General features: G+C 57.0%; 1 protein-coding gene across 1 annotated transcript in view; it reads left to right on the forward strand.

The window, feature by feature from the left end:
* LRRC75A (leucine rich repeat containing 75A) overlaps positions 1 to 13,301 on the forward strand; it is a 34,418-nt gene that overhangs the window by 18,092 nt on the left and 3,025 nt on the right. Inside the window, exon 2 of the mRNA XM_027131115.1 lies at positions 5,835 to 5,963. Within this exon, the coding sequence (XP_026986916.1) occupies positions 5,835 to 5,963 (129 nt within the window). The remainder of the gene's footprint in view (positions 1 to 5,834; positions 5,964 to 13,301) is intronic.

Here is a 13,301-nt window from a genome sequence, read left to right on the forward strand (position 1 = left end):
AATCTCTGATTATACCCATAAAGGCCAAGAAGAGGAGAGGCTGGCGGTCAGGCAAGTGTCAAAATTCCCCGCTGACCCTCCACCCCAAGCGCTGCCGAGGTCCTGGGGGCCCCCTCTGAAGCTGCCCGGGGTCCCCACGGTGCCAGCTCACTAGTTCGGGGCCAGCCCCCGAGATTGATATCACTTCTGCTCCCAGACACCAGAGACGAGCTGTGGGCATGGGCGGAGCTTCCTCTCCCAGACCCCCCCCACCCCGCTCCACCGCCAAAACCACACCCGCATCAACAGGGAGCCTCGCTGAGGGTCGGAGTGACGCTGAGGGTCGGAGTGACGGGAGAGAGCACAGCAGGGAAGCTGCACCCTCCCCAGGGGCTCCCTGGCTCCTCGCCTGGCTCAGCTTAGCCCCTTTCTCCCAGGGTACCCCATGCTTCTAGCGCTGCGGTTCTCCAGCTGTTTTCGGTATCAAGAGCCCTCTTTATTTTTTCTAATTTAATTGTTTTTGTTTTGTTTCTGGCCATGCTGCGCGGCGTGCGGAACTTCCCCCACCAGGGATCAAACCCACGCCCCCTTGAGCGGAAGCGCAGAGTCTTAACCACTGGACCACCAGGGAAGTCCAAGAGCCCTCTTTATACTTTTTTAACTCTTTTAAATTGAGATATAATTGACCTATAACATTGTTTAAGGCCCACAGTGTATTGACTTGATACATTTATATTGCCATGTGGTTGCAATTGTTGCGTTAGCCAACACCCCTGTCTTGTCCCATAAATATCACTTCTTCTAGTGTTGGTAACAATAGTTTTGTTGTCTTTCATAGTTGTACTGTGTACTGTGGAGACTTCCAGGACTTATTTTTCTTCTAGTTGCAAGTATGTACCTTTAAACACCGTCTCCCATTCCCCTACCCCCCAGCCCCAATCCACTCTGTTTTTCAGAGTTCTTCTTAGGTTCCACATATAAGTGAAATCATGCAGTATTTGTCTTTCTCTGACTTACCTCACTGAGCATAATGTCCTCAAGGTCTATCCACGTTGTTGCAAATGGCAGGGTTTCTTTCTTTCTCGCGGCTGAATAGTATTCCATTGTATATATAGACCACAACTGCTATATCCAGTCTTAGGTTGATGGGCACTTAGGTTGTCGCCGTGTCTTGGCTGTTGTGAATAACGCTGCGGTGAACATGGGAGTGGAGATATCTCTTTAATAGTACGTTTTCATTTCCTTTGGATATATACCCAGAAGTGGGATTGCTGGATTGTATGGTAGTTCTGTTTTTAATTTTTTGAGGAACCTTTATACTCTAAATTATGGAGGACCTCAAAGAGGTTTTCTCTCTGTGGGTCATATCTTATAAATGCTATCTGCTGTATAAGAAATCAAAACAAAAATATTTTAAAGATTTATTTATGTATTCATTTAAAGTTAATAAGCTTGTAATGTGAAAGAAATTTTTGCGAAAATAACTATATTTTCCAAAAGAAAAAATATAGTGAGAAGAGCGGCATTGTTTCATAGTTGTGTGACTCCCTTTCGTGTGTGGCTGGCTTAGTAGAAGACAGCTGGATTCTCACACGCACTGCTTCTGCATTCGGTGTCTTGCAGTAGGTTGTTCTGGTTGAAGTCTACAAAGAAAATGTAGCATCGTGCTGCTGTGTCACTGGAAAAGAGGCCCTCACAGAGGCCCTGGAAGGGTCTTGAGGACCCCCTTCACACTTTGAGAAATACTGTGAATCTCTGCTCGCTTTTTGGAAAGCCGTACCCCTCACTCTTCCCACTGGAGTGAGTCCCCAAACCTGGTTCTTCAAGCTTCAGTAACACGGGAGCCCCACTTCTTCGAGGTGACACGTGCTTGCCGTTCACCCTCTTGGTCGCAGGCCAGCGACACTGTCCGTGCCAAGCTGCCCAGAGCAGTGACTCGGGCTGGTGTTCCCAGGTTTTCTGATCGGGGACGGACCACACGCACAGGTCCCAGAGATAGTACCATTTAGATTCGCAATGAGGAATCCAGGAGTCTCCTCAGTGCCTGGTTTTTGCAAGGCAGGCCAGCCCCTCCAAGGCCAAAGCAGTTGCCCGGGGCAGCCTGGAGGAGCCGCACGTGGATTTGGTTCTTCCACCCCCGCATTCCCCCACCCCGACGGGCAGCCAGGGCAGAGCGGAACACTGAGGTCCCCGGTGGGCAGGGTCGGTGGCACTGTCAGTGCAGTCATGACACATTTGTCCCCAGTGTGGGTGACAATGTGGGTGGCTTGGTGGGTGATATGGAGAGGACACCGAGGACGCCAGACGTGGCCCGAGGCCCTCAGGACATGTGAGGTGTCTGAAAGCCGCACAAGCATTCCGGGGGCCTAGGTGGGGTCGAAGTAAAGGAGTAAAGCGATAGATAAAAGTGCAGCAGCGTCTGTCGGGCCCCCATCTGGGTCTCCCTGTTGCAGCTTCATGTAACCCGGAGCCCTGGGACCTCCGGGAGCCCCACCCCAGCTGGAATTCACAGGGCGGGCGGTGGCCATGACTCACACGTAACTTACCCAGAGCACAGGAGCAGAGCCACATCTGCCTTCCTGGGGAGACCCCCTCCCTACCCCTTCCCTTCCTCCCACCCTCTGCCCCCTCCCCAGCCACAATTCCATGACCCCAGACAACAGCAGCAGCATGGAGAGAGGGACCCACTGTCAGCAGGCTGGGCGCCCAGACTGACAGGGAGGGTGGGGACATGCAGGGCGGGACGTGGCAGGGGGCCGGGGTGGGGGGGGTGCTGGGGAAGGACAGTTTACATCTTCCCACACCTGCCCCAGCGTCCTGGGTTAGCAGCTAGGGTTTTCTTGGTCCTTCCAGGATGGGATGGCCTCTACTGGCCTGGGAAGGAGGGGAGTGGGAAGACGGGGCAGGGCTGGTAGGAACCCAAGAAACCCAAGCAGCCATCCAGTCCCGGGGTTTCAAACTTCTCTGACAACAGAACTACTTTAAAAAACAGGAACAAACAAACAGAAACCCTGAAGGGCAGCCAGAGAGCTGTTCTGCGGAGAGCTGGGCCCAAAGCCTTGGGCCTCTCTCCATCATCATCAGCCCCAAGGTCTTGGGACACGGCTCAGTAACTACGAGTGTGGTCCGTTTGCCCATTTCACAGATGGGGAAATGGACCCCAGGGGGGAAGAGGTCTCTCGTCCACGTATTGACAGCCTGAATTCCGCTTCCTATATTCCCAGCCTCTCCTACCACACAGAGGGCAGCGCCGGAGTCTGCACTTTGCTTGGTGACAATTAGCGTCCCCGCGGCCCCGGCACGCCCTGCTGACCGTGAGGCCGGTGTGGTCTGTGCGCCAGGCTCCCTGTCCTGCCCCGACTCCCGGGCTTTTCTAGAGAGAGAGAGAGGTCGTGGCTTTTGTCACGTTCTCAAATGGGCCTGGTATCCAAAAAGAGGCTAAGAACCTCTGTACGTGGCGGGGCGTGGCGGGGCGGGGGGGGCACCGAAGGGGGAGGGGCGCTCAGCTGGTGATTCTCTTCCCTGCGGAGGCGTTACCCTGTGTTACTAGGTTTATGTTCCTCGCCCACCTGTGACGCGGGGTCACCGTCCCCATTTTACATACGAGGAGGCTGAGACGCAGTGACACAGGTAGCGTGCCCCGGATGCCTCCCGAGAGGCTGAGGGGCCGGACAAGCAGGGTGGGGACAGGTCCACGGCAGGATTGGACCTGTCCGCAGCCTGATCCGACGCCTCCCTCACCGCGTCCACGCCAGACCGTGTCAATTATCTCCGCAGCCAGAGAACCTGGCGCCGGGCACGGCTGCTGCCTCTGACGCTCATTCCTGCGGAACAGAAACAGCCCAAGGCTGGCCCCTCGTGTCCTCGATGGCACTCGAGACCCATTTCTTCCAACAGGGAGGTGGAGGCAGAGGTCCCGGAACCATTGGGGGGGAACCCCGCTAGGACCTGGACTCGCGAGGCTCCCCATGGGACAGAGAGCACGGCCCCTCCAGATACCCCAGCAAAGCCCTTTCTCTCTTCGCTCTTAGAAATGTCAGCGGCCAAACCACAGGGCAGCATCCCCGCCCTCCAGCCTGCTTGCTGCCCAGCTCACCCCAGGGGTGGACAAGGCAGATCCTCCCAAGACAGGCCCTAGGCCCACGTGGAAGCCCGCCCCTACCATTCCTGAAATTCTTTTTTTTTTCTTTAACATCTTTATTACATGCAATTTATTTTTCTTTCTGTGTTACTGAGATATAATTGACTTGGCACTGAGGTTAAGGTGTATAGCATAATTACTTGACTTACAAATATTGCAAAATAATTACCACAATAAGTTTAGTTAACATTCATCACCTCATATAGTTTGAAAACATGTTTTCTTCCTTGTGATGAGAATTTTTAGAATCTACTCTCCTCACAACTCTCAAATATACCACACAGCTGTGCTAACTATAGTCAGCAGTCGTACATTCCATTCCTGAAATTCTGACGGTTGGTTAAAAACAAAGTCAGCTGCTCTGAGCCTTAGCTTCTTCATCTGTAAATTGGGAATAACGAAACCCAGCCCACTTGCTTTCGGGGATTTCTAAGAATCACATGGGGAAGGTATTTAGAAAAGTTCAGGATAACTCACCGAAATGACAAGGGAGCAAACCCCGGCTGGGACTCACCTGTCACCACACATTCCTGTCCGCAGGTCGCTGGACCATGGCAACCCGGGCTGGGAGCCTGCCTTCTCTGGGTGGTGATGGGGCAGCTCCGCATACGGCTTGGGGGCCCAGGGGACCTAGGGTGGGGCAGTCCTCAGATGGGAATGTCCTCGTTCTTTTCTGCTCTGTGCAAGGGACCAAGCTAGGAGGGAACCACAGCTCCCGCCAAGGACAACAGAAACTGGAGAGGGGGTTTGAGAAGCGTCAGAAGCCATACCCGAGCTCTTCCACAGACAGAGGGCACAAAGTGTAGTACAACACCCTGGGCTAGAAAACCATCTTTCTTTACTTCTCTAAAGCAATTAATTCTGTTTCAAGCCCCCGCCAGCTTGGCTGGTGGGAAATTCAAGCTTAGCCGTGTCTGGGGGGCCTGCCCCTTTCCTGGGGTTGGACGAGGATCTTCGGGTCTTGTACAGTCCAGAACATTTGGAGCGAGGCCCCGGGGATTAGGACCCAGACAGGTCACTGCTCTTGGCCAAGCCCGTGGGGTCTCTTGCTGGTGGACAGGGGTCTCTGCAGATGCTCCCAGCCCTTGCCTCTCCCCAGGCTTGGGGAACCTCTGCCCCAGAGGTCTCTGCCATGGCCCCCGCCCACCCCGTGCCCCTTGCCTCTGTGCTCCCGCCCCTCCTGTTACGAGGACTGCACTTGACACCCTTTCTTAGGGGGAGGGCTGGTGGGTTTTCTTCTGGGTGCCTAGCAGCTTCTCCTTTTAACCCCACAACTCAGAGACCCAGCCCCCCAAGACAAAGGAACACCAAGGCGGGGTCCTTAACAGAAGGAGCAATAAAAATGACCTCAGAAGCAAAAAGAAAGCAAATAAATATCAGTTCAGTACGTGGTCCTGTCACAAAGCACGGGAGTTTTACTATCACGCCGTTTCCAAATTTCGTGGAGAAGCAGCCACCAGCGCTGTGGCCCACAACCCTTGGCTTCATCCTCGGGGGAACTGGAGAGGCAAAGGCTGGGGGGCTATCTGGGGAGGGCCGCCTCTGCAGGGGCTTGTCTGGCCCCCGGGCGAATTTCTGTAAATGCTTCCGTGTGGGATGGGAAACCTCTTTGGAGGGGTCTCCTCCCTGGCCAGGGGGTACTCTGGGCATGTTGGGCGGGGCTCCAGGGTAAGGTGGGGCCTTGCTGACCTCTGGGCATCCTTCCCTCTTGCAGGACCTAGGCATGGAGTCGACCTCGCTGGACGACGTCCTGTACCGCTACGCCAGCTTCAGGAACCTGGTGGACCCCATCACACACGACCTCATCATCAGCCTGGCACGCTACATCCACTGTCCCAAGCCGGTAGGGTGGCCGTGGTCTGAGCCAGCGAGCGCCAGGGTGTAAGGGGGGAGCTTCCTGGGCGGAGCAGCCCGGTGCCCGAGGCGGGCAGGTCACCCTGCCCTGAGGCCCAGCATTCACGGCGGAGGCTGCGTACCAGCACCATCAGCGCTGGCCTCGTTTGGCCCATGGGCTGCAGTAAATCTGGATTCATTGCCAACATGTAAACCTCAGAGTATTTCACACAATCCCCATATTAGCTGCTCTTGAAAAATGGGAAGCTCCTCATTTCTACAGGCCTGGAGCTGAGTAGCCACCCCTGTTACATGGGGTCAGAGCCGCCAGGTACGGTTGTGTAGGCTGTACCCTGCACAAAGATGTGTACACAGAGGTGGCAGGGGTCGGGGAGACAGGAGACAGCTTGGTCCAGCCCTCTCTCTGCCCACCAGCCGGGGGCACGGGTGCAAGACTGTGTCCACCTAGAGATGGGCTTTGTCTTCTTTGCACAAAGGCGCTGTGTAAGCAAATGTAGCCGTGGCCCTACATGCCGCTCTGTTTGCTGCAGTTCCCGCTACGCCCACGTGTCCTCCTCTCTGAGGCCAAGTGTCATTTTATACCCACCCACTTCACTCCTGTCCACTTCCTGCCTGGCTCCGAGGCTCTCCAGGCTCCACGGGCGCTGCCCAGCCCCTCTGGGTCTGGGGGATCTGCCCCTCTTCCCTCTGGCTCCACAGTCCAGGCTGGGACCCAGGCAGGGACAGAAGGGCCAGGGCAGGGCAGCTCCACACTTGGGCTTTTCTCTCTGTTTTGGTTTCTTCTCTCCCATCCCTCAATTTCCAGCAGCTTCCAAGAGATGCACTTCCTTGCAGCAGGAAGGAAGGGGCAGGAAGCCAGAGCAGGATGGAGGAGTGCCTGGGGCGGCCTCCACTTCACAGCAGGACCTAGGATCAGGGCGAGAGGCGGTTCCCAAGCCCACGCCGCACCTGGCCCGGGCGCCCAGGGCTGGAACCTTGCTCTGGGGTGGTACCTCCATCTGGGGCTTTGTCTAGGGCCTTCTCTCTGGCTTCTCTCTGGACTGCCTGGTGTCAAGACTTCAAGGTGGGGGGCTGGCCATGGAAGGCTGGGAGCCCGTCGGGGCAGGTGTGGGGTGGGTTGGTGGAGGGATACAGCAAGAGGCAGGGGTGCTGGGCTCAGACGTGTGACGGTAATGAGTGTCGGCAGACTGGGAGCCCCGAGGCCTGGGGTCGAGAAGCTGGTGCAGGAGCCACAGGGGACCGGCTGCAGCTGGAACCGCCCGCTTCTCATTCAGGGTATACCTGGCTCTCCTGGGGAGCTGAGACCAGGCCGTAGGAGGCCTTGTGGGTGCCAGATCCCTGCCCTTTCCAGAGCATGGATTTAGTTGCCCACAGGTGAGAGGAGTGACAGATGACAGGGCACTCAGAGCAGCTCAATAGGAGAGGACTGTTTTTTATGCCCATCTTAGAGTTGAGGAAGACGAAATACAGGTGATGAAGCGATCTGAGAAAGGTTACGGCCCAGGTGAGAACCCCAGCATTTGGGCCCCACTGCTGGGCAGGGCAGGCCAGCGCTCAGGTGCTGGATCTCTGGGCCATCAGTGCTCCGTGGGGCTCACAAGGCCCGGGCTGGGCTGGGGAGGAGGGGCCTGTTTGGGGGCAGTTCCAGTGCCCCCCTCCCTCCACGCAGGCGGGTCTGCAGGTGGCCAACTGCCCATGTCGACCCCAGGAAGCAGGGCAGGGCTAAGGGGCTGTGGGCTGAGGCCAAGGGGTCCTGCACTGGGGAGGGCTAGAAGGCCATTCATAGGTGGTTTTGCTCAGGATCCTACATCCAATTACCACTGACTGGGTGGCTAATAAACAACAGACACTCATCTCTCACGGTTCTGGAGGCTGGAGGCTGAGACCAGGGCGCCAGCCCGGGCAGGTTCTGGGGAGGACGCTGTTTGTGGTTTGCAGGCGGCCACCTTCTCCTTGTGGCCTCACGTGGCAGAAAGGAGGTGAGCTAGCTCTCTGGTCTCTTCCGATAACCCTCGTGGCCTCATCCAATCCTAATCATCTCCCAAAGGCCCTCCCTCCAGACACCATCACGTTGGGATTTGGGTTCAGCATATAAACTGGGGGCGGAGGGGGGACAAACATTCCGTCCATCGCACAGGTGTAACCTTCTCAGGTCACTTAATTAGCTGAACTTCGTTTTCCTCAACTCGAATGTGGACACAGCCATGCCCTCCCCTGTAAAGCTGTCTCCAGTGCTCAGTGAGGTGATTTACAGGAAGCATGGGCGTGTGCCCGGCACGGCCGAGAGCCTCGTGCCCAGGAGCTGAGGTGTAACCAGTCTGTGGGCGCTGACCACGTGCCAGGCAGGGTGCTCAGACTTAGCAGGTCAGTTGTGGGACACAGAAGCAAGAATGTCGCGGCCTCAGGCCCAGCCCCTGTGGACTCAGAGTCTTGGAAATCAACAGGCTGATCGCCAACCCAGATTTCCAGAGGCAGCCAGAGTGGGGTCCACCCCGCTGGAGGCCTAGGGCCTGGCCAGTCCCCTCCGCGTACCCAAGGCCACGTGGCAGGAGAGGCCCTCTGGAAGGACTCTCCCAGCTGGGGTTGAGGCATGGGTGGGAGATCCTGGCTCTGAGGTCCCCAAGCTGATGATGGGGGCGGCCTCTGCACACACACACACACACACACACACGCACACCCATGTGAGCTGGCTCAGGGCTAGCCAGGCCTTGCTGCTCGGACCTCTTTCATCTGAGAATTTCAGATCAGCCCAAGTGTGTGCCGGGAGGTTGTAGACAAAAGGCGGGGGGCGGGGTCTCCCTTAGCTGTGAGAGGGGACGAAGAAAGTAGCCATTTCTGGTCCAGCTCCTGGGGAAGCATCCACAAGACACAGAATCCTTCCCACTGCTAAGACGACCGCCTCGAATGAGTCCTGTCTGTTTTCTCAACCTACCAGAAACCCCCTCCTCTACCCCAGCAGGGTGTGGGCCGAGACCCTAGACAGGGCTGGGTCTGTGCCTGCCCGCAGAAGGGGGAAGAAGCAAAACCCCATCCCGCCCCTGACTGCGTATTGATGAATCCCAAGTCTGTATCTGCAGCCTGGCTTTAGACTCAAAAGTCTCCCCACTCCTGGACATTTCCGCCTAGGTGTCCCTAAATCACCCAGAACAAATCCCCCTGTCAGCGCGGATCATGTCGCGGGAAGTTTTAGGGACTCCTTCCTTCCCACCCAGCACGTCTGTTCCATCGTGTCCACCGTCAGGCTTCCCACCAGCAGACACTAAAATGAGGGTGTATGCTCAGTGATTTGTTGAGGAGCTCTCCCAGAGCCACCTTGTGTGTTTTTTCTTCTTTTATATTTTACTGTATTTTCTATTGCTGCATAGCAAGTCACCCCAAAGCATGGTGGCTTAAAACAACAGACATTCACCATTGATCCACCTCTGCAGGTCAGGAATTCAGGAGCAGCACAGGCGGGCGGTTCTAGTCAGGGGCTCAGGACACTGGCCCAGGCTGCGAGTCCTGGTGGCTCGACGGGGACTGGCAGGGTAGCATGGCTGCTGGTGGGAAGCCTTAGCTCCGAGCCCCGTGGCGGGTCCACAGGACTGCTTGAGCTTCCTCACATCAGGGCAGCTGGCTCGCCCCAGAGGGGGTGATCCCCGAGAGCAAGGGAGAAGCACAGTGTCTCCTATGAGCCAGCCTCAGACGTCGCATACTGTCCCTGCTGCCGTAGCGTATTGATCACCCAGTCAGCCCTAACGCAGTGTGGAAGGAGGCTGTACCCTGCCAGGAGGCCAGCGTCCGTGGGGGCCGACTTGGAGGCTGGCTAAAGCAGGGCGAGAGTGAGAAGAGTTAATCCTGGGCCTTTCTCTCCTGCCCTCTGACCTCCCTCCCGTTAGCTGAGTCGCACTGACAGCCAGGAGCAGGAGGGCCGGGTGGTGCCGCCTGTGAGAGCTCAGCCTTCCCAGCACAGAGAGCGGGGTGGGGAGTGAACAAACAACGCAGCACAGTCTCCGGATCTGGAGCGGCGTCCAGGTGCAGTAGACAGGGCAGTCATGTCTGATGACTGAGTGAGGAAGCCGTGGGTGCAGAGCGGTCGGGGCTGTGCTTGCTACACTTCTTGGGGTGGGGGGTTGAAGACGGCAGGGGAGTCGGAGGGACACGGTGACCCGGCCCAGAGGGCCCTGCAGGTCTGCCGCGGGCCTCTCTCCCAATGGGTCAGTGAGTCCCTCAGGCAGGGTCTTCTCCGAGGCCCGCGGTCAGCGGCGCTGGGCCGGTGCCCAGTGTACCCGACTTGCGCCACAGCCCCTCCCCCTCCTTTCTTCTCCACGGGTGGGAGGGAAAGCTGTAGATTCCGCGGCCTGCCTTGCAGCCTTCTCTGTTGCAAGCAACAGAAGCCTCCGCGGCCTGCCTCGAGCCAGGAAGAGGACTTATCCTTCCCGGTGGCAGCCAAGCTTGAAAGAGGCACTAGAACCCCAAACAGCACAGACACGTGCCCCCCTCCCTCTGCTCCACCCAGCCTCACTCCCTGCCCCCCGTACCCACACCTCATGGCTGCCCGGGGCTCCTGAGTTGACTTGTCAGTGTTCAGCCCCCGAAGAGTCTTGTCCCAAGTCGGGACTCCCCCAGGGTCCGCCTCTGGACCGGTCAGCTGTGGCTTGGGAGTGGGGTGTGGTCCCACAAAAGCGCTGCTGGGCCCCGCGGCTTTCCGAATAAGAGGAGAGGGGCCAGCATCCTCCTCCTTCGCCTCCTTCCTCCCCTTCCTTCCTCGTCCTCCACGCTGGGCGACTCCTGCTTAGTCCTCTTCCTGCAGGAGGAGGCCTGGAGGGGGCTTCCGACAGTGATGGGGTTGGGAAAACGTAGGTGGGCTTGCTTGAGGCTTTTCTGGTTTGCAAACGATAGAAGCTACTTGAACCAACCTTTGCAAAAGACTCATCCCTCAAGGGCAGAGCAGAGCCCAGGCTCAGAGCGGCTGCGGGGTTTGGATCCTGACGCCATCCTACACGTCGAGTGGCCTGCCACCCCCTCCACTTCTTGGTGCCTCGGTTCCCGCATTTGTCAAGCGGGATTGTAGGGGCCCCTGTTTCATGGGATGGCTATGAGTTAGTGCCCAGCGTATAGTAGGTAATATAACTCGGTAAAGGTTAGCTGTGTTTCTTTAGTCCAGACAAGCGGAGGGGCTCTCACTTCCGAGGACATTGGCTCACGTTTGGTCTCAGGTCCGCTGTTAAGTGACCACATCTTCTGTCCCTGTTTAGTAGATGAGGAAACAGGCTCAGGTTGGGGGCCTCGCCCTGCGCGCGGCTGCCCCCTGGTGGTAGTGTCGGCGCACTGCGGCGGCTGCTTTGCCGCCTCTTTTCCTGTTTCTTCCTTCCGGGCCTGGAGGGCGGAGGGAGAGTACGTGGCCCCCGATTTTGGAAGCCCTGCGGGAGGTTAGGTTTAGGGCCAGGAGCTCATTCTTCGGCTTTGGAACGGGTGCTGTGGGAGACTGACCACGTTCTGTCCCGGGTGGTCGCAGGGGTGATGCCGGGCAGACCACCACACCCCACCCGCTGGTCCTTCTTGTCTTTCAAGTGTGTCCGCCTGGCAGCACAGGGGAATCACCGGGGGAGCTTTTAAAAGTCCCCGTGCCCGAGCTGCCCACCCATCGCTGCAGGGTGGCCCAGGCAGCAGTGTTGTCTAAAGCTCTGGGTGATTCCAGCATGCAGGGGTCCTGGGTGCAGACCCTCAGCTCGAGGTGTGCCAGCCCCTCCCCTTCTCCCTTTGGCCTCCAAAGTTGGCCTTCACCCCGGCCGGCACCGTGACCCTTGGGATACGTTCCAAGACCTTCATGGGATGTCTGAAACCGCAGAGAGCACCAAACCCTAAGAACACTGTTTCTCCTATACTAAAGGGCAGGTAACATACACAGCGATAATGCGCTGTACAAAGGGATGATTTATGTCCCAGGCGGGAAGGAGCAGGACAGCAGGCAACTTCATCACGCTGCTCAGAATGACGCACAATTGTACACGTCTGAGTTTATTTCTGGAAGTTTCCACTTAATATTTTCGGACCGAGGTTGACCACAGGTAACCTGAAACCTTGGAGGGCCAAACAGCAGATGAGAGGTGGGGGGGACAGCACTAACAGCGTGATGATGATAATGGTAATAATCAAGCCAGCCTTTACTGGGCAGCCACTCTGTGCCAGGCGCCCTGCTGGGCACTGGCCCCCTCACCACATCGCGTTGCTGTCTGCAAGGGGGTTTGCATCCTGCCTGGTACTTCCTGGCCTTGGCCCTTGGCACTGGACCATCTGGTGGGAGCACACGCTCTGGGCCACTCAGTCTCCCAGGCGTCGGGGACTCTTCGTTTAATCGACTCCCCTTGAGACAGAGTTGGAGCCTCTGAAATCTCTCTGCTGCACCCTTTAACCCAGCGTATTTGTTTGCTGGGGCTGCCGACAAAACTACCACTTAAACAACAGAAATGTATCTCCTCACAGTTCTGGAGGCTGGAAGTCCGAGATCAAGGCGTCAGCAGGGTTGGTTTCTTCCGAGGCGTCTCTCCTTGGCGTGTAGACGGCCGTCTTCTCCCTGTGTGCTCATATGGTCTCCCCTCTGTACATGTCTGTGTCCTGATCTCGTCTCATGAGGACACCAGTCGCATAGGATTAGGGCCCCCCGCAGTGATCTCATTTTACCTTCATTACTCTTTAGCGGCCCAATTTCCAAAGACAGCCACATTCTGAGGTATTGGGGATTAGGACTTCAATTTAAGAACTTGGCGGAGGGACACAATTCAGGCCATAATACCCAGGGTCTCAAGGTCAGATGCTGATGGGCCAGACAGGTAACGAAGATGAATGAACTGGGCCGGAACCACTTGGCGCCTCATTCTTTTATTTTCCCACCGTTGACGTGGGCAGAAGAGATGTGGTAAAGTATTTCACCGTCCCCTTTGCTGAGTGGAATACGCGAGCAAGGACGTTTGCTTGTGGTTGAATCCCCAGCTTCTAGAGCAAGTGCCCGGCACCTAGGAGGTACCCAGCGGGTATCTGTCAGGCGAGCGAGTGAGCATGATAAGGTGGCCCTGGGCATCGGGGAGCGGCAGGGACTGTGGCGACCCTGGCTAAGGGGTCAACTGTCAGATCACCTGGAATCCAGATGTCTATAGAAATCTCAGGTTTTTCAGTGATAGCAACGAATTCACAGAAACTAAAACCATCGTGCAGATGAGTTTGCAACCCCTGCTCCCTGTTCAGGGCGGCCACCTTGGGCCTGCACAGCAGGCCTCCCCAGCTCAGCCTGGGGTCCATGCTGGTCCCACAGAGGCAGGAAGCTGGAGGTGGGGGCCTGGGCTCCCTG

Source organism: Aethalodelphis obliquidens, unplaced genomic scaffold, assembly GCF_003676395.1.
Source record: "Aethalodelphis obliquidens isolate GAN/ISIS:26980383/991018 unplaced genomic scaffold, ASM367639v1 scaffold38, whole genome shotgun sequence".
Taxonomy (NCBI): domain Eukaryota; kingdom Metazoa; phylum Chordata; class Mammalia; order Artiodactyla; family Delphinidae; genus Aethalodelphis; species Aethalodelphis obliquidens.